At 35.4% G+C, this 20395-nt stretch overlaps 1 protein-coding gene across 3 annotated transcripts in view; it reads left to right on the top strand.

The window, feature by feature from the left end:
• LOC149799573 (uncharacterized) overlaps positions 1-19283 on the top strand; it is a 38619-nt gene extending 19336 nt beyond the window's left edge. For all 3 annotated transcript variants that reach the window (XM_089958909.1, XM_089958908.1, XM_089958911.1), the window contains exons 2-4: positions 3620-4169; positions 8974-9517; positions 17337-19283. In XM_089958909.1, the coding sequence (XP_089815035.1) occupies positions 3659-4169; positions 8974-9517; positions 17337-17955 (1674 nt within the window). In that variant the 5' untranslated portion in view covers positions 3620-3658 and the 3' untranslated portion in view covers positions 17956-19283. The remainder of the gene's footprint in view (positions 1-3619; positions 4170-8973; positions 9518-17336) is intronic.
• Positions 19284-20395: the final 1112 nt, after the last annotated feature.

Genomic DNA, 20395 nt, shown 5'->3' with positions numbered 1-20395 from the left:
AAGATTAGACATTACCTCTACCCATTTTCTGGTTTCATTTTGAGTGAAATGGTTCCATCTCGTAGTTTGCGAAGTTATGTTAAAGCTTTTCATGACAGATGTTTTCTTATTACGGTTAAGTGGAGAAGTACACATATTTTCTGTTCCCAACGACTCTTTGAACTTGTGGTGAAGTTCTTTTCCCTTATCAAACACTGTTTGTTTTTGCTCTTTAACGATGTCTCTAAAGGACTTTGTTGACTTATGAAAACAAATATTATTGGTAAATTTCACGACTTTTTGTTCCAGTCTGTTATTTAAGATACACTTCAAGCCCTTATGCATTTATCATGTGTATAGATTTGCATTTCATGCAAAACCTACCCCTAAACATGGGCTAAGGATGGAACTTGCATGATAAATGCTGTGTTTAGCAGTTGTTGAATCCACACACAAAATATCAGCACGTTATTTACTTATTATGAGCTTACGTGTCATTTAAATATCTTCTTGGAATACGACTACACTTGTACCTGAAAAATGAAAACAAACACGAGTTGTACTGTCTACGTAGCGCTGGCATTTTGTTGCTGTCACAGTTTGTAACCGGTCTCAACTACGTTATGGCCGAAATACAATTTGCTATTGTATACTGAGTAATATCGATGCCAAAATACGTTTAAGAACATTTAGTTAATTCAATCTTTCTTCAAGTTGTTAGATATTTTTTTATCTATATGCCTGTGGCTGAAGACAAATGTTCGTCTTTGAGAAGTTATACGAGTTACACCCCTTTTAATTAAGAACAGGGGTTATTCAACATTCAAAATGTGTATGTGAAGGCAGGTAAAGTTTCAGTTCATGGATCACAAAGAATAGCTATATACGGCTTCTTTTGATTTTCTGTTCATCACAGGCTTCTCACATAAGCCGACTCTGCTTTTGATCTTGGCGAGTTGAGCAAAGGACTAATCCAAATATTTTCATAGCCTGAAAAAATTCAGATCGTTGTATATTTTAAGTTGGTGATGATTTCATTTAAAGGATTTTGACAGATTTTGAAAGTGTAACTTAATGTTCGACTGTGGCATTATTTATCACCAATTTGAGAGAAAATTCCTTTAAAATCAACATGCTTCTTTCAACAGAATAAATACAATAACGAGTTATGCATGAACATTTTGATTACAATGCATATATTTGTCAGATATGGATGCAAAGTTGTTACATGTAATAATTTTGTGCATGTGCATTTGCGTGTATGTGCAATCATGTGTATATGTATTTGTGTGTGTGTGTGTGTGTGTGTGTGTGTGAGAGAGAGAGAGAGAGAGAGAGAGAGAGAAAATACATATTATTTATAATGTAAACATGCATCTTTTCTTCTATGTTTTATATACCATGGATACTGATTTCCTAAAGTCTTTTCTTTTCAAACATAAACAACGTCTGATTCAGTATCACTTATTGCCACACATACCATTTACAGCTGAGTAAATTCAAAGATCACTTGTGACAAATTATAGTTACACCTATGCAAAAATCAATAAAAGTGAAACTGTGAAACTGAGCACAAAATAAAATAATCAAAACATTAATACCTAGTATATGGAGCAAGTGGATCAATTATGATGTAGCAGCGTTCAACGGTACTAAAGGTATCGTTCGAAAGATGTAAAAACAAACAAAAGCTCAAAATTTTTGGGAAATAATTATAAAAGCAGTTTTTATGAACAAATGGCTAGAATTTAAAGCATATTATATTGGCTATTTGAATTTACATTGAACGCGAATTTAGTTTTCTTCAATTCCATCATGAGACAAACGATCCAAGTTATGGAATAAGTAATTTTATATCATTGAACGTTGCATTTTTAAGTATTTTATTTATTCATTTAAACAAACAGTACTAATATGTTGTGATAACAAATATTACATTTTTTTCTAGATGATTTTTTTAAAAGAAAATAATATTAATACTGGAAACGCCAGTCCAGTTTTTTGTTCTTCTTTTTATACAGGTTAATGAATACTGACATTCATTCTCATGCTCGAGGAGACAGCATATATATATATATATATATATATATATATATATATATATATATATATATATATATATATATATATACATATCTGTGTGTGTGTGTGTGTGTGTGTGTGTGTGTTTACATACACTGACAAGACATAAAGTAAAACAAAAGGATCTCTTTCATTTCCGGGAACAAGGGAACTAACTAACACCAATGTTTTCATTGAAAAAGAAAACTCAGAAAGCCTATAAAAAGGCATCGTTTATCGATCATATATATATATTAAACAATATTTCAAGTAGACAGTTATTCATTCAATCAGTGACTGTTTAGGACACTTTTGTGTTGACTTGTAAGTTAGATTTATTAAGTATGTGTAATTAGGGACGTAACGTCGTTTTACATTTTCTGAATAGTTAATGGATAGATTGTAAATGAGAAATGCAAAGTAAAGATGAAAAGTTGCATATTTATTTTGATACCGATTCACCGATACTATAGGTTTTTTTAATACTCCACTCATTAGCAGTTAACCAGTATTTGTAATGTAGACCTTTGAATAACACGACAGTAAGTTCATTTTAGCATAGTGGCACATTTTCTCAGTTTGCATTGCCTTCTTGACTTATCTAGGATGTTCAATCCATGAGTTGCTGGTTCGATAGTTGTAAATGAGTAATTTTATTCTTATGCTAGTTGTTCATTTGAAGGAAAACATCTTTTAAACTTGAAGGAGAATAAAAAATATAGAGAGAACATAAGTATATTGATTTGTGCAAGCTTGACACATACTGATTTAATCGTGTTGTTTATTTACGTATCTATCTTAATTAGTATTTATTTATTAAATAATAATTTAGTTTTTCTGGATGGGGTAGAGGGAGGGCTGTAGGTAGTGGTAGAATTAAATGACACCGAGAGCTCATCGGCCGAATATAACAGATGTGTACTTTCCTGTATATTCATAAAGACTGTATTCATATGGTCCGCTTAAAAGAAAGCAAGGAACGGGAGCTTTAAGATTGATGTATTTTAGTCACCAACCATTCTTTGACTGATATATCTGCATATCGACATCCATTCTGAAGCAGTTAGCTGGCCTATAAGTACTTTAATGTATCAACTTTTTTTTCAGAAGAACCTCAATGTCAATATTGTGTGTAACCAGACCAATATCAAGGAAGGTCTCTTAATATGTTTGGAAATAGTTTAAGTTTACGTCGACCGGTTTAGCTAATTAGAGATTTTTGAACAGTTGAACAATTCTATAACACGATCTTTAGATATTTGGATAACGAGTAAACACACTATGCTAATAAATGATTTAAACATGTTCTTACCTGTTGTTTTTGTTTTTGTTTTTGCGGTTTTAGTCGTTGTTGTTGTGATCATGATGACGACTGTGATGATTATGATGAATCAAGGATATACTGGAACACTTTACTTCGCTGTTAAAGTAAATTCTGTAATCTGAAGGCCATGCAGCGTGATGGAAGGAACTTGATATTATACATGGTTTTTGTGTCGTTAAAGAAGTAGAGTTCAGTAATGATAAGATAGAGCACATGGTTGATGCTTCTGTAAATATTATTTGTATCATTTTTCAGAGGCAACGACTGTTTGCTTGAAGTATCAGCTTATCTAATATGGGCCTTTTCATCAGTCGACTGTTATCCCAGGGATATATGGGCTTCAATAAAAATACAACAATTTGCTCATCAGAAAATGCTGCAACAGAGAAAGAGTTTGGGCACCAGATACATCACTCTGAAGAAACGGTTCGAGATGAAATCGAACGTAAACTGACCCAGATTCCATTAGCAGGCAGTTGTAAATGTACACTCAGTTTCGTTCAAGGCATTAAGGTGTCAAACACTTGTTCTTGTAAACATGAAAGCAACGATGAAATATCCCACTCTGACAAAGGGCAAAACGATGATGAAAACGGAAATGTAATCAGCAAGAACCAGTCATTATTAACATGCGATGCTGAGTCTTGTATTCAGATTGGGGACTACAACAAGCAGACTATCAATATGAATCCAAGTGTGAAGGGGTCTGAGATCAAACTAGTTCAAGTCGGAAATGGTTGTACCCAAAATGCTTATTTTAACTTCAATACGCAGACGGGAGAAAGGTGCATTGGGTTCCATAATGGTAAAAAGAGACTTGATCAAATTTCATGTATACTAATTATATTTTCCATTTAGCAAAATATTACTGTTACTAAACATTTAAGTAGGTAAGAGTTCCTAATACAAATTTCAATATTTGTTCTAACATTCGGTTAACTCCTAATTAAACCATTTATATTCTTTCATGTGAACTACAATCAACGTGAAATTAGGTACAAATTCGGAGTTAAAATTCGATTAATGGGAATTAGATTTACAATAGGGAAATCATGAATACAATGCAGCAATGTAACAGAAACCTTGACTCATCATTGAATCTAAATTACTATCAAACCTTCGGGTCACGGGGTCTAAGTCTCAGTTACCTTTCCTCGTTATAAATTACTTTATGGCGAATTATCGGCTTTAAAGTTGGGTGAGAAGTTCATTGTGGGTATTTGTTACTCTACATCTCAAAAGCACCAATCGTTTAAGTAAAGGCTAATCTAATCGGTCAGGTTGCAGGCTAGATCTGAAATATACACATAGCGCTTGATTGATAGATACTTTTATACATGGTAAGGTTAGTAACAATAATATAACATTGAAAGCTCTATTGCTGTCAACGTAGTCTACTCGGTAGAAAGCCATGGTCAGGTACATTTTTTGCATATTTGCTGGAAAACGTACTGCGTACATGGCCATTGCTCTCAATTGAATCTTCAGGATAGACAACCATCTACTTTGTAAAAAATCACAAAGAACTTCAGCTAGTTAGCTCTACTGATCGTTCTTGTATACTAACTGTCATGATGCAATCATATTTTCTGGAAAACTTCATTAGCTTGTAAACAAGGTCAGGCTTCTAGAACAAACTAAGTTTGTAAATAAGGCTAGACCTTGAACTCAAATATCAGTAAGCAACTTTTTTTGAACTTATAAACATGACACAAATCAGGTATGCAAAAAGTCTACCCTCAATCACGGACAAAGGTCAAGCACACAATATAAATTAAATAGAAATAACACGATGGTCTACTTGGTCCTAAATGCAAATGTTGACAATCTGACATCCAGTATGACCACCATAGCAACTAATTTGAAAATCTTTTTATTGTCGAAGTATATTTCAGATGCTTTCAGCATGCAGCAAGTAAAAGGAAGAATTGTTCTTATCTTGAATTCCTGGAAATATTTTAGTCCAGTAGAGCGCCAGCTCCTATGTGGGACGTTTGTTTTATTGTTGAGAAGGAACAAAATATTTCATATCCACAAACTTCTCAATTATTATACTGAATTTGTGTCATACATTTGTATATATTGTAATGTACTTTCTATGAGGAAATGAAGTCAAAATCAGTGTTAATCAAGCAGATACATACTTTCAAACTATATGAAAATACTATACCAGATTAAACACACTGGTTTTGATAAAAAAATATATATATACATACATGTCTCGGTTAAATTTGAAACAGAAAGCAAAACGGAGGGTAAATTCTGGTACTGATCTGTTTAAATGTTTCAAAAACCGGTTGAATAGCTCAGTAGCACAGAGGAGTTGCCACTGAAAGAATTATTCCAGATGTTATGAGATAAATAAATGTATGATTCACCCTTTTCACTACGTGATGACTCGAGATCGATATAAATTAGAATTGTAGTTATTGAGTTGCAATTATGTCATGCAGCTGTCTGTTTGAGTCATATACTTAAATTATAAAAGTTAGTATCTTTTGAGTGCCGCAGGTATCTAGCATAGTTGTGCTTGTCATATGCAGATAGCCATGGAATCATGTAGCTAATGAACTGGAGCTGCGGTGTCAGGTTTCCTTCTTTGAAAGCATGCACCTATCCATTCAAGATTTCCTAAAGATCAATGTATATAATCCAAATTTCTTCCATCTGGCATTTAACCAGTAGCAGCTGATTAGGTTACCCCATTTAGAGATACAGAATGTAAATGTCGATGGATTCGTATTATTGGATGTAGGGTCTCATGGCAAGTGCTGTCAGTAAAATATTGTTTATTTCTGAAGGTCTCTTTTAACAGTACCATGTCATCCATATAGTACTCCTTCAGTCGTAGTGTTACGATTATATTGTCTTTTATTAAGTAACAGAAAAGAGCGAAGACCAACAATATTTGTGAAAGTCAACAAATAATTCATTTCCCTATATCACAAAGTGAAAATTTAAATAGAACGCACACTATTGTAAATAAAATTCCAATTTGTCATAATAGTGTTCTCACAGCTCAAACTGTGTGAAGTTCTAAATGAATTACAGGGGTGATGCGCATAAATTACAATATTGAACGTGCTGATGTGGCACTAGCCTGTAATAGGCTCATATGCCAACAGTATTGATGTAACACAATGAGATAATCCAAATGACCTTGCCTGAATTCACACTAATTATAAAATAAAGATTTCGTCAAAAAAGTATTAATAAACAATTTGTAATTCCAGTGAACAATTTAAATAAACAAACCCTTCCAAATTAGAAAATGATCTCAACAGTTTGATTCCACTTCGGGTGTTAAGGTAGGAATACATAATTTTGAATTAAACAACGTTAATAGAAAAAGCTACGATACAACAACATAATTAGGATGAGGGTCAACATCCTTTCTAGAACATTCAAAGCTGTGAACAAGATCTAGAATTTCCAAGTGGAAAACTAACGTCCTAGCTCAGATGCAATTAAACATTATAACTTCCATTAATAATGATCTGAATATTTAATCCATAATCATAGAGAAATAATTGCTATGCATTATTGTTTACAAAATAAACGTCTCTGGTCGATTACTGACCAATATCATTCACACACACACACACACACACATACATACATACATACATACATACATATATATATATATATATATATATATATATATATATATATATATATATATATATATATATATATATATATATATATAACACCTAATCATATTGCAAATTAAATATACTAGATATTAAATATATTAAATAGCCGGCTGTATCATTATTCCATCGGCTCCATGAGACATTCCTTTTCATCTTGGGGTTTCCACTTGTCTCTCAGTATTACCGATGGCTATGGACGAGGAAATATGTTTAGGGAGAACAGTTCGTCTTTTTGGACCAACCCGTGAAAATTTGGGGCTGTATCTATCTAATCCATCTTAAAATAAGAGATTTTGTAGCCAAGGTGGTTCAATATTTTGAGGAGTTCAACATTTCCGCCTGTGGCATGCCTCTTTCTAATGCCGTACACTAACCCTCTTTGAAAGTCCACACGGATCAATGCAGACGAGCTGAAGGATGTTTCAGCTGCACGTGACAAGAGGGTTCTCGTGAATCCAAGCAGAGAATCACACAAATCCAATCTAAATCCTCTGGTTTGGGAGCTCTGACTTTGGAGGCCGTAACTACTTAATAAGGATTTTTAATTTTAAAAAAATAATTCAGAACTATTTTTGTTCATCACTTATGTTATCTATCCATCTATCTATCTATCTATCTATCTATCTATCTATCTATATATATATATATATATATATATATATATATATATATATATATATATATATATATATATAGATAGATAGATAGATATATAGATAGATAAATCATACATTCTTTTGTATGAATCCAACTCCTCATTCACGTACATACATTATTTGGCAGAGTCTGAATTATGAGATTATCAGGGAAAATGAGACGTATGTCACTGTTACCTGAGAAAATGTGAATGCTCCCCAAAGCTACCTTATAAAGTATGGCGGATGTGTTGTTCAGCGTGAATCCTTGCCTTACAGTCATCGCTTTATTACGAAGAGAATTCATGCAGCTGCTTAATTGTTCAGTCGGTTCGCTCACTTCAACAACCTGTGGTTTTCGTCATGTTATTATGACTTTCACTGACTGTTTCAGTCGATGGTGCCATTCTTGGCTTAGTGGAATTCGTGGAACAAGATTTACTGTAAAGCGTTTCAGTGGCGAGAACCTTTAGAAATGTAACTGACAAAATCTTCTTACATATTTTTCCATAAAAACAGACCGAATCTTTTCATCTGACTGAAGTTTGCTGCTCTTGTTTAGTGACTCTTGATCTAACTAGAACAGTATGCTTATTTCGGTGCATTATAGGAGTGGGGTAGGGAAAGCAGATACATAATACAACTAGATATGCATCGAAAATGGGCCATATAATCAATGTCGAAGCTACGTACAAAATAAATTTAGTTTTGTCATAATATAAATATGTAACAGTTAACCTCACTAAAAAGATAAAAACAAAACAAATCAATGTAGTGGAAATTGAAAGATAACCACAGCGCTAAATATATGCTCCCTTGAAAAATTCGTTGCATGCTTCTTTTCATGTATAATAAGTACAAAATACGTATGTCAATATCATCTGGTTCCTCAGGTGATACCATTTGGCCAATGGCCTATGACCGGTACATGGTTATTCCTTGAAAGCTTCTTCATTGTTATATTAGGTATGCTATTTATAAACTACCATGATGCCAGTCATACCACAGTGCTGAAAAATAATCACAATTATCTGCGCATATATTTGGTTTTCTCTCGTCCTCTTTAAATTAAGCAGCTAACGAATCCTGAACTTGCTTTTTCCTCCAAGAAAATGTTATAATATATTATCATTAAGATTAATAGTCATTTTTGTGATTTGCTATTGTTTCAGAAATTGGACGGATGTACTTACTTGAATCGATTTTAGAAATGAATAATTATTTTCTGATACAATGAATTTAAAAACTGTCTCATGCTATCTCTTCTACCCGAAGATAGTAATGTATTTAAAAGTGTTTCAATTGTGCAACTCAGGTGACCTAGAAGACATCGAAATGAGAATTCAGATACGTAGACGGAACGGAAACAAAGATACATCTGCAGTTGATGTGGAAAACGCGTGTGTGGAAGCATTGAAAGAGCATTTAGGGATGCAGATCATAGTGGAATTGGAGGAAACTTTGGATATGAAAGTAGAGGAAATCATCAACGGCTCTATTGTCATTCGCTTGAAACCAAGATCACAAGAATCCACCCGGAAACTCAACATGGCCATACAGAATGGAGAACTGCAGAGAATCTTGGGCAGAGTTTTGGACTTGGACCAGGTGAAGTCAGCAGCAAATGGATGTCAGCTGGTTATGAACGTAACAACAACTTCACCAGTGAATGAGGTAGATTCAAAAATGGAAAGTGTAGCAGAAACTATGATTAATGCAGCATTTGATCAAGAAGAAACGAAACTTCATAGATATCGCCGATCTCAAAGGCAAACACGAGAGAATAAAAGCAATCTGCAACTTCGATGCAAGAATGCGGGAAATAAGAAAATCAAAGGCTTTATGTATACTATGTTCGGGTAAGTTGTGCTTTTTAATATGGGAAAGGTCAGCCCTTGCATTTTTCTAGTCCGTTTACTTTTGTCAAGGAGATATCGCCTTAACTAAAAGCCTTATTTTGGAATAGACACCTAAACTGTTAAGGACTTATTTAATATAAATGATTACATACCTGTCTTAAATCAGTAGTTAATGGGGCGACTTTATCATAAACTGGCCTCAAGGGACAAACACACTCTCCATCCATCTTGGCTTTTGCCATTATGGACTTTATCGGGATTTTAAAGTTTAAAATGCCCTTGGGTTTGATATAAGGGAGCCAGTATGGCCTGTAGCGGTAAAATCAATGACCAAAAAGAGCTTCCATAGGTTTACAGGTGGTGGGTATGTATAGCCTCAAGGGGAATATAATGTTAAAAACACCAGTAAGAGTAACGTTGTGGACCAGCATTGGGGTCTATAGAAATTTATTATGGTAGTACAAAGAGAGAAATCCCATAATGCTTCGTGAAGACATCCCATCACGTCTTGTGCGCAAGTGTACTTAAACTAAACCAAAATTAAATACATTACTAACAAATTAAGTAATTTTAGAAGAAACTCTTTTGGGGAAGACAAAATTAAACATACAGAGAGACACACCCCGATATAGATAATTCGGCAATATCGAGTAGTGATGTTAACGATAACCATAGCAACAATACGTACAGGGTCTGGCATTGAATTATGGACAGCTGTATGGAAAACCCAGTCATCCATTCTCAGAGCAGCGTACCCCTGGTGATTACATGGGTTTTGGGTTGCAGGTGGGCTAGGTCATCATCTCCATCATCCAGGTTTCATCGGCAGGTTTGCTGATTTTACTCCAACCTCTCGACTGTTGGACCCTTGTTGAAGGTAGCTGGTCATTGCCTTACTGTCTCAATTCCTCCCAATGAAGAAAGAGTCGACTGTTCTTTGAGCGGGTCTAATCAGTTGACGGCAGGTAGTACCCCACTTTCCTCACCTGCATAAACTCCATCATCCTAGTTGTAACTGCAGCCAGTACCCGCCCTGCACCTACAAAAACCCAGCTCACGATGTTTACTCTCCGACGTCTGCTTGCAGACTGAATGTTGAATGCATCCTTCCTTTCTTAAACTAAAGTCGTGTTCGTCCCCTCGACCATGTAAGTCTGGTTATAAAACGTTTTATCCTAATGGTTGTGTCGAATTAATGCATTTAGTCATGTGTTGCTCAATATGCCAGAGGCGCTGACGTGAAGACAAACATCTGTCGGTTTAGTAAAATGAGAATATATAACACATTCGAGATGAGTCACTTGGACGTAAAAGAAAACATCCCTAAAGAAAGCCAAAATAAATATCGAGCGATTCACAAAGCTTAATAATTGTACGGAGAAGTCATATATATTTCAGGGTCAAAAGGTCACTTGTCACGGTCACTGGTTGAAAGCAGAAAATGTATAATAACTAGTTATTCATCATATATGGTTACCAAAATAAGTGGCTGACTTGCACTTGGTCTGACAAAGAATCCCTCTGAAATCGGAGTCAAAAGGTCAAAGGCAAAAGTCAGTGTAAAAGAATCAATTTTTAATTGAAACAAATTTACGGACAATAACGTTATTTCGTTATGACATACCTCAGCCAAACATTGTGGATGGCTTGCATTTGCGGTAAGGTGTGTGTGTGTGTGTGTGTGTGTGATTTGGATTTTTAACGTAGCTTTAATAATATTTTAGTCATGTCGCTACAATGTCTGCAGTGTGACAGTTTATAGTGATATCTAGCACTGGGGCACCATGCCGCAGACATGTAGCATGATGTCCCACCCAGTCACATTATCCTGACACCAGTCCGACCAGTCCTAACACAAACCTCTTAATGCTGAGCGCCAAGCGAGGCAGCTGTTAGTACCATTTTTGTAAGTCTTTGGTATGACTCGGCCTGGGATCGAACCAACGACCTATCGCATCCGAGGCTGACGCTCTAACTCATTTGCAGTAAGGAAGAAAGCTATTGATTTTGGGGTCAAAATGGCACAAGTCAAAGTAATTTGGCCTGAAAGAAGAAAAATTGTTTCACTAATCTATCTGAGGCGAGCATATACCCGCTACTTTTACTCACTTAAATGAGCTTAACCCTTATGTTTGAAAACACTGTAAGAAAGAACTGTTCCATTTGAAATCTAATCATATGGCATGAAAATGTGACGTTTCAAGATGTTCACATGTTAGGATAGTTCAAACGTTCATCAGTCAAATAGTGCATATTTTATTTCTGTGTTCATGGTGAAACGGTTATTATGAATGTATTACTGTGTGATGGTACAAACAGTTTGAACATCATGACGTCACCTAATATATACCGCGTTCTGTAAACGAAAATACTATTTATTAGTACATTTGCATGATATAGCAAATATTTAATTTTGACTCATTATAATTTAATACGGATTGTACAGTTGAATAAAATTATTTGGAATAATGAAAAAATCCCAGTAAAGAGTTCTCGCTCAGACCATAACATCTGAACAGTACCGACTGACCTTTTATTGGTCGTTGTTGGAGCTATTTGTTCTCACCCAAGCATCAGAGAAATGCAGCTGTTTCACTAACCTTGCTCTTCATATATCAGTCTGGTTGTCTCAGTCAGATCATCTTAGTCGTGGTGTTCACGCTCTAGAAACTAATTTCAAAGAAGAAAGCCTTATTATCTGCGGCTGTGCATAACGAAGTTGTTGCAAAATCAGACAACAACAACAACAACAGATATATAGCGAAAAAACCACCCATATAACAACTTAATGTCTCTCCAGCTTTGATAACACACCATACAAAACATTTTGAGAGCGACAGGTACACAAACGCACACGAAGTCGAGGTATTTGGTATTAGTTTGTTCCATATAGCATGGTTAATTTTATCTTATCTGTATGACTAATGCAGTAAATGTTCAGGTCAGCGTCATTAAATGTAGCTAAAATTACATAATTAGTTTTAAATATTTTGTGTGAAACGAATTAGGTACTGTTAGGTACATTTAATGAAGTTGCCCTGAACATTTACTGAGCTACATATATGATAAAATTCGCGATGCTGTGTGGAACGAACTATAACAGAAAACAATGTTCCAGGCACACAGACACATCACTGGCTAAATATCAAAACTCTCTGAAGAGCTACCGCAAAGACGGCAACAAAAAGAATAAATGTGTCACGTCAGACCTGCGTTCCTTTTGTCAAACACTTCCAAGCAGCCCCAGTCGAATCAGACATTGTAAACAAATGAAAACGTTTGCACTTTAATCAGAGTGGTTCGTTAACCAGTGTACAGAATATTCCACAAGAAGATTTCCATGTAGAACCACGACAGAAAATATTACTATCCAAGAATATCATGAATTAGAAATCTCTTCCGTCACGACACTCTTAGCTTGAACCGTACTGTAGTCTGCACTCAGTATTGTAATGTATCGTACCGTTGTCTACCCAGTGCTCAAAAATCAGATAGCCGGACTCCCGGGATCCTTCTAATTTTAGTTCGGGTCCGTCCTGAATTCCAAGTGAGGTGCCCGTCTGGCTTGTCGAAACAAAATAGTTTGCTTGAGGAAGATTTGATCGTGCTGATGAAATGAGTAAATGTACTTTCAAGATGTTAACATATATGCCATAACACGGCGCAGTCTAAAGCAGATGACCACTGTCCTATTTTAAATTGAGATGTGATTTTAATCAAATGGAAGCACTGCTAAAATTACGATTTTGTACTCCCAAATCCCTTGACATGATCGTGTTTCGAGAAAACACAATTTTCAGTAATCTTAAAAAAATAACTTTCAGTCTATGCCTGTTACATGTAGTATGTATAAACGGTAATCTGTAATGATTAGAACTGATACAATTCCTTGGGCAGTTTAAATAGCAGCAATTAAAGGAAAATATTTCATTTATAAAATCAAAGTTTCACATTAACTGGCTGACAATAGCTGGAGATATGTGTTGAAGGTTGCAGTGGGTGAACCCATTTTGCTAATTTGCATAGGTAGGATCAGGAAGTGGAACAAACCATTATAGGTAAATCAAAAAGATGATAGATGCATGTACAAGAACAAAAGTTATTACATATCATTGCCATGAATGAGAATATTTTTGACAAGTTTGCGAAAAGCGGCCATGTTTGCAGAGAAAATTACACAGCAATCATAGTGATCATTCACGGGATTGAAACTAATTGGAGACAAATTTACTGGATTTGTTTAACATAGTACTGTTGTAGTGGTTTAAAAATATGAAATTTACGTGAATAATGTTTAATCTTAACATTCTATTTACTGAAGAATAAAACTTTGTAGTGTGATATTAATTATTTCGTCACAGCAGTATTCACAAGTGATAGAATTGGGCATCTTTGGACTGCATACGATATATTGACAGACATAATGTAATAATCGGGAGTTCTCTGCCCAAAAAATAGGGAGATATTATGAAATTGGGAGGTTGTTGTTGTTGTTGTGGGGTTTAACGCCATTTTTCAGCACGATAGGCTATACATGGCGGCCAGTATTAATGGTGGAGGAAGAACCCGGAAAACCCCGGAAAGAACCACCGACCCACGAGAAGCTACTGGCAAGCTTTCTCACATGCCCACATTGGCTGAATCTTAGAAATTGGGAGGTAGGTGTGAAAATACTTCCCAAAGGGGAGGTTTTTCTCCCGGCTTGAGAACTGACAGATATGAACTGTTCGGGCTTGTGGAATTTCCGTCAGGGCATGTGAGTTTATTTAAGTCACCAGCTCAGCCTGTGCCTAAAAAAATTCTTTGAGCCCTGCTACTATATAACATTTTCCAAATTTGAACTGATGAAGTTCATTTTTCTATTTTCTCCTTCGTAGAGCTTGTTTACTTAGGCTCCACGGGTCGCTCAATTGTCCGCATTAACATATTCGCAAAAATGGTACGTGGCACCAATTGGGGTAAGAAAGGTTAGCTCGCTAATGGAAAAAAATAATTGAAAGCAAACTTGCCAGACTTGGCTTCTAAACGAATTGAAAACTCAAGCGTAAGAAAATATATGTTAGAAACTAACAGAAAACAATGTTCCAGGCTCACAGGCTATGCACATCACTGGCCACAAAAATTCTAACCCTATCAACAACTATCTAAAGCTTAGTAACAACCATATGTCAAACCCGTGTTCTTCTGTTAAACATTCCCATTGTGCCCCCGTTGAATCAAATATATACGTTCAATCAGAAATGACAAATCATGCACTTGTCACTCAGAAGGAATCATTTATCCGTCACACGTTATTCCACAACCATATTTCCGTCTTCCTTGCACTACTAATACCACCACTTGGCATATTTCCAGGACAGAAAATATCAATTTTCCTAGAAACCGTGAACTTTAAATTTCAGATAATGGTTATCCGCTAGGAACTGTGGATTTAGGTTCTTTCATTCACGGGGGTAATTTTACAATCAATATCAATTACAACACCAGTATGTCACAAAGAGTTTTACATCCTCCAAAGAAAAGGAGAGTCATATATGATAGAGAATGACACAGATTTCTAATTATCCATGAATATTTCAACATACTGTCACTCACGTCACATGTTACTCTTCATTCTGGTATATAACTCTGAGTACCCAGCATCATTTCATTATTTACTATAGAACTTTTTAAATTAGAACTGATGAACAGATTTTCTAACTTTCAATTTCAAATTTTTGTTGACTTAGTCTTTGATGAACGCGACCAACACGCCAGAGTCTCCGATTTCATTGTTCCCAGTGATTTCGGAAAGGTGTTTTACGACGGCACCTCGCGGTTTAAAAACACAGTAGATATCCATATCCACGTTAGACGTTTAGAGTTTTAAGGGTTTATATTGAAAAGTCATAAGCTAATTTGGGTCAACGTCAACAATAATCCGATTGGTCAACTATATTAAATCAACTTTGGTGGCAAAAATTGGACAGATCCAAATCAGAACCGCGTCTAGTCACTGCATGGCTCACCGGTAAATACCAACAAGCGTGTAGTTTCTGAGTGACAACACAGCGTCCACAAACCCTTGTGGTGTTGTTGAACGCTCAAATGCATGCATCATGTCAACGGAATGATATCCACATATTGGGCCGTCCGTCCGAGTTTGTAACGGCAGCGTTGAACAAAATAGTTGTGGCGAAACGTTGTTTCTCGACGTGAAGCGTCTGAGTAAATAATCAGTAACTTCGTGTGGCTGTTCACCTTCGTTCGAACCAAACAACGCGACCCATCGAGTTTCCGGACCTTTTAATGAATCCAAGTTGAATAAGCCTGTCTTCCACGCGCGGAGACTGGTTGCATTACAGCCTTTAGCACCGAGGTAATTCCGCTTGAAGACACATTGGAATGCTTGATTGTCGTTCCATATAATCGAATATTTTTTCCTTTATTACCTCCAATCGCCTTTTTCAGAGTCATCTCTGATGCGGTCCCCACTGTCCCTAACGCAACCGTTATTGTACAACAAGTGCTGCAGCCTCCAACAACGCTGGAATTATCGCGAGGAATGGAAATAATTCTCCACTTTATTGTTTCGGAGGTGTTCCTTATTTTGGCAACACTGAGCTTATCATGTTGTGTTTGAGATATCCACAAGAAATCATTGTTGAACAGTCCCATTGGTGATTTCACTGACCGGTGTGGACATTGTTGCTATGGATAGAACCCAACCCTCTTTGATTGCCGCCGAGCCCGAGTCACTATGGTCGTAGTCGATCTCGAATCGATTAGACCATCTCCGATCCCATATTTTTAAATCGGCCCACGGCAGTGCTTTTCATGCTGTCAGCGACCCGGACTGCAATTTGTTTAGCAATTAGTGTTGCTAGCGAAGCCAACCCAGCGAACACCTTTTGGTCTCCCATGAACAATCTCCGGAAAACATTCCCAAAACCATCTCCATAATATGTCGCGTATACTGTTCTTGACTCCCATGGGAGTTACACGTCTGCGTACAGTTGTCATTTTATTGAAAATCAGGTCACTTGAAATAGCCCATGAAAAGGAATAATGCTGTATGCATTTTCACTGCAACTTTGACAGACTAAGCATAATAAAGGACTTCGTGAGTTTTTGATTTTCTAGGGGACGTTGAAATATGCTAATTTTATTTGAAGCTTGGATAAAAGCAATTTCTCAGCATTATAACAATTACAAATAAATAAAACACAACCTTTACTTATATTTTCTTTAGCCATTAAGCAGATATAAAGTCCATCCTAGTCCTCCCCAGGGGTGATTCGCCCAGTCAACTCCCAAGAAATTTGACGCATTTATCCTTTCTCCGAATTCCAAGCATATATCTTCAGATTATTAATAAAGATGTATCTCGAATAAATTCTAGAATCAGCAAGAATATTGAACATTAAGAAAATAGATACATTTCTTTTTTCCAGTGTTTATTTGATATTGCTTTAGCTGACGCATTTTATTTATCTATTTGCAAGAATAAACACAACTAGAAGCACTCAGTTAAAAGTCAAAGACAAAAAGATGGTAACCGCCTATTATCGCCAATATATGTATAGTCTAAAAATATGTTTGCCTCAGAAATACCTCTGGTCCAATTGTCTGTTTATTCGTAGCATAGCAATGAAATACTATTGTGATAAAGTTACTTTGATAAAGATTTGAACTTGACAAGTACGCGACGAAATGATTACGTCACATTATAAGAAAAATTTGACAATGAGGTCAATTTTAGTAACTTGCTGGAAATGACATGGAAAGGCTAATATTAATGTCTTATTCATTAATACATAATTTGTTTTGTGCTTTTCAGGTATGTACACTCAAGAATTTTTGTCCGGGCCTTTGGCTTGGTGCTGTGCACACTGACGATGGTACTTGGAGCGCTGTTTTGGTTTGATAGATCCGGATTTTCATCTCCCTTTAAAGAAATATATATTCCAAATTCGAGATTGGTCGTTTCTAGATATCCCTTGCAAGGTAATAATTGCCCATTTGGGAAAACCTTGTCCGTAAATGGTGAATCAATTAATAGACTCTCATCTTTATTTTCAGGAGTTTTGTCAGAGTACTTATCTACTTGTCCTGTATATAATAAGTGTAGCAGAACAGTTGCTACAGAAACAGAAATGTCGGCTTCAGAAGCACAGACTGGTCGAAGTATACCGGTACAGCTGATAATCATAATCGTTACGATTGTAATCCCTATATTTTTATGTTTAATTCTTTCCATTTCGTTAAAATATTTGTTTTACAGACAAATCTACAAAAAGGTTAATAAATATTATGATAATCTCCGACAACTCATAACAGTTGACGATTTCAAGAATTTCATCCAGAGAGCTGTCAAGACCTTCTCTTCATTAGTAAAAGTGAAAATATTGAAAGATCCTGCTCACACAGTTGATGATGATGACTTGATTCACTTGTAAATAAGTCTTCCTCTCAGCAGCTTTTTTGTTTAATACGAGTACTTCCAAATCTCAGTCTGGCACAATGTTTAGGAATCAAACCTCTGATAATACTGATCAGAAACCCATATCGTTTCCTTATTGTAAGATTAATGGGCACGTTGCTTCTGACTGTTACAGGTTGAGAAATAAGCAACAGAATAAAGACAGTGCTATTCGAAATGGTCTTAACTGTAAGAGGGCAAGGCCAAACAAACACCAGTCTGATTTTATTATGGAAAATTATGAATCACTCATATCGAAAGATTCTATTTCACTTATTAGTGATTCTGCAAAACCTATCCCTATTAAAATTTTAAGGTACACATGATCTTTTCAGAATATTTTATTATCAGGTACATTATCTTTATCTGAAAATTCTTCTTCTATTAAAAGTATTCTTATTCAGTGAGTAGAGTGTGGCTTTGTTAATGTTCCTCTCCATTTTGTCAATTAGGCCTCAGACTTAGTCTCATGATGCGTGAAACAGTGACTCCTTTATAAACTGAAGGTATGAATTTATTACTAGGCAGTGACCTAACTGGGGATAATATTGTCGTTAATCAACTTGTAACTGACAAATCTTGTTTGGATCAGAACGTTAATCCTATTGAAAATGAAATCCCTGAGTTATGCAGTCACTAGAGCTATGGCAAAAAGCGCTCTTGAGACTAATGATGTTCAGGAAATTATTCCTTTGACACATTTATTGGCTAGTCTTTTGATGAGGTCTCTTGTACTCCTGGTTTTGATTATTCAAGAAATAATGATCACAATCATCCTCTTTTAACTACTCATTCTCTGTATTATAATCAGGATAAGAACAATTATTTGTGAAACGAAAACAAGATCCTGTGATATCATATTTGTTTCAGAGAGCTATTACTGAAAGTGAAGCTACACACTTCCCTGTTTGTTATTTTGTAAATAAAATTGGGTTCTAATTTGGAAATAGAGACCACATGAGGTACCATCTGGTGGCGAATGGTCACAAGATATTAAGTCGTTTTTATTGGCAGAAACTTTATGGTGATGTTTGTAATTTCCGCAGATCGTGTAACACATGTCAAACGGTAGGAAAACCCCTTCGAAAGATATCCAAGGCTCTTCTGTAACCAATTCATGCATTTGATTAATCACTTATCAGAATAATGTTAGACTGTGTTGGTCACTTACCTAAGACCAAATCAGGCAACCGGTACGTGTTGATCGTAATTTATGGGTTCAGAAGATTTCCAGAGGCAATTTCTTTGAGAATTATTAAAATTTATACCATAGTAAAAGCTCCCATAATAAATTTTTAAAACACTTTTTTGTCTTTTCAAATCTGTCTAGTTTGATCAAGGGTCAAATTGTGTCTGAAATTTTCCAACAAATTATGCATGCAATTATCATCCAGCAGTTTAAGTCGTCTGTCTTTTACCCTGAAAGTCAAGCATTTTTGGAAAGATTTCATTAGACTTGGAAGAATATGATTTGGTCATATTGCTTTGATACAGGAAAACATTGAGATGAAGGTTATCTGCTATTAGGGAATCAGTCCTTTTTGAACTAGTTTTAGGACATACTGTACGAGGATATTTGAAGTTATTATATGAACAACTTCTTTCAGCCGAAAATTAAGAGATTAATGTGTTTAATTATAATTTCAAAGGTAAATTGTTAAAAGCTTGTGAAGTAGCAAGAATTAGTCCTTACTCAACTCAGTTAAGAATGAAATTAAAGCATGACAGAACTATCAGCTTGTGATAAAAATCTAGCTCTCTTGCCCATACTTCAGAATAACCTTCACGCTAAGTATTATGGACCTTATACAATTGGAGAGAAAGTAATGACTTAAATTATATCATTAACGCTCATGAAAGGAAGAGACAGAAACAACTTTGGAATATAAATATGTTAAAGGAGTATTTTGATAGAGATGGCCCTGCTAATCATGCAATCAGATTAGTTGTAAATGTCAGTGAGATTTTTAACAATGACATGCAATCGGACTGTATTGACTTTAGTTTAACCCAACCTTCAAAATTCTTAAATATTAAACAATCTGGACCAGAAACGTTTGCATCTACATCCACCAAAAACAGCTATCGTGCGATTATGAACAATTGTTTCAAGATGTTCCAACAAGAATAACTAATGACGTTGAAATTGTAGATTCCATATCTTTTGAACAGCATCCGTACAGGATGAATTCTCTCAAGCCGGAATGTTTGAAAAAGGAAATTCAATATTTGTTGGAGAATGAGTTTAAAAAATAGTAAAAGTAACCAGGGATCATCATGTACTATTGTGCCGAATTCAGATAATACCTAATGAATCTGTACTAACTATAGAAACGTCAACAGTATCACCAAAACATATTCATTTCATATGCCTGGAATCGATGACTGCATTGACTAAACTGGAAATGCAAAATATG

This window comes from Sinohyriopsis cumingii, chromosome 5 (assembly GCF_028554795.1).
Source record: "Sinohyriopsis cumingii isolate HCF-2022 chromosome 5, ASM2855479v2, whole genome shotgun sequence".
Lineage (NCBI taxonomy): Eukaryota > Metazoa > Mollusca > Bivalvia > Unionida > Unionidae > Sinohyriopsis > Sinohyriopsis cumingii.
The sequence above is the reverse complement of the archived record's forward strand: the minus strand, read 5'-3'. Positions and strand labels throughout refer to the sequence as shown.